Consider the following 1417-nt stretch of genomic DNA (forward strand, 5'->3'; position numbering starts at 1 on the left):
GGGAGGTAGCGCGGAGGAGCAGCGCCGTGTGGCGGCGGCCGGCGCCGCCGCCGCGGGGAAAGGAGGAAAGTTGGTGCGAGCGGAGGGCAGCGGGGCCGCCCCGGGAACGGGACTGCGGAGAGCCGCCGCCTCGCCTCGGCCCGGCCCGGTGCGGCCGCCGCGGATGTGCGCCCGCCGGACGGGGAAGGACGGAGCGGAGCGCCGTCGCTGGCAGCGGGGATCGGGCGGCTGGCTGCGCTTCACCCTCGCCGGGCTGCTGCACTCGGAGGATTTGTGGATTGACTCTCGCTCCTGACCCACCGCCTCGGCTGGATTTGTGGGGTTTTGTTGCTGGATTGTGGCTTTGCTTTTTTTTTTTTTTGGCTTTTTTTTTTTAATTGTTATTTTTCTCTGCTCTTTCCTCGGGGGAAGGAACTGCCTGCCAGCCCCGCTCGGGTTCCCCACTGCAATCGTGGCAGTGCCGTGGAGGCTGGGACCCCCCCCTTCGAGCCAAGGTGAGCGCTGGCACCGATCCGATACAGCAGCATCCCTTTCCCCCCGGAAAGGTGGTCGGGCTTGTAACCAAAGAGCGCGCACACACCAAAAAAACAAACACCAAAAGCCGCCCTGCATCTAGAAGCGTACAAAATACCGAGCTAGTGGGACTCGCATTTGGGATTTGTTAGTTCTCTTGCTCATGCCACTGCCCCATGGTTGCCTCAATGGCAGGATCATGAAGTGTTTGACTTTTTTTCTTCTGCTTCCAGAGACCTTAAAGAAGTCCAAAAAGAGCGTGAGGTCAAACGCCAAGGTGCCAGGATGCTATGAGATAGTGCCCCTGTCCCTGAAGAAGAAGATGGCTGCAGAACTTTACCCTGCCAGCACCAACACCAACATCGCAAACAGTAACGCCGCTGCCGCCACCGCTGCCAACAGCAAGAAGAACGCCCTGCAGCTCCAGCAGAGCGCCCAGCCGCCCCCGCCGCCCCAGCTCCAAAACCTCAACAACAACAACTTGGAGAGCGCCAACTGGCAGTCCTTCCATCCCACGCTGCGGGAGAGGTAAGGGCCCAGGCCCCGCCGGACCCTCCCCGGGAGGGCGGGTGGGAGCGCTGCCTGGCCCCGTAGCACCTGCGCCGAGGCCAGGCGTGAGGGATGGGACGGGAGGCTGGAGGGGCTGCGTGCCGGCGGGGCTGGGGCAGCAGGTGAGGGAGGGGCTGCCTGTGGCTAACGGGGCTTCTCCCCCACCACCACCCCGTCCCCTCGCTTGCAGGAACGCGCTGATGTTCAATAACGAACTCATGGCTGATGTTCACTTCATCGTGGGCCCGCCAGGGGCATCCAAGAAAGTTCCTGCCCATAAGGTTTGTGCAGATCATTTTTGGCTTTTTAATACTGCTGTGCGTATCGCCCTCTTCCCCTGCCTTCCGACTAGGTT

The 1417-nt window shown here is 61.9% G+C and overlaps 2 protein-coding genes across 7 annotated transcripts in view; one reads left to right on the forward strand and one right to left on the reverse strand.

The window, feature by feature from the left end:
• The window catches only part of BRF1 (BRF1, RNA polymerase III transcription initiation factor 90 kDa subunit), a 176013-nt gene that overhangs the window by 90983 nt on the left and 83613 nt on the right, over positions 1 to 1417 (reverse strand). The window lies entirely within an intron of this gene.
• BTBD6 (BTB (POZ) domain containing 6) overlaps positions 422 to 1417 on the forward strand; it is a 2918-nt gene continuing 1922 nt past the window's right edge. Inside the window, exons 1-3 of the mRNA XM_010584131.1 lie at positions 422 to 494; positions 747 to 1041; positions 1253 to 1343. Of these exons, the coding sequence (XP_010582433.1) occupies positions 836 to 1041; positions 1253 to 1343 (297 nt within the window). The 5' untranslated portion in view covers positions 422 to 494; positions 747 to 835. The remainder of the gene's footprint in view (positions 495 to 746; positions 1042 to 1252; positions 1344 to 1417) is intronic.

This window comes from Haliaeetus leucocephalus, unplaced genomic scaffold, assembly GCF_000737465.1.
Source record: "Haliaeetus leucocephalus isolate CR32 unplaced genomic scaffold, Haliaeetus_leucocephalus-4.0 Scaffold944, whole genome shotgun sequence".
Classification (NCBI taxonomy): Eukaryota; Metazoa; Chordata; class Aves; order Accipitriformes; family Accipitridae; genus Haliaeetus; species Haliaeetus leucocephalus.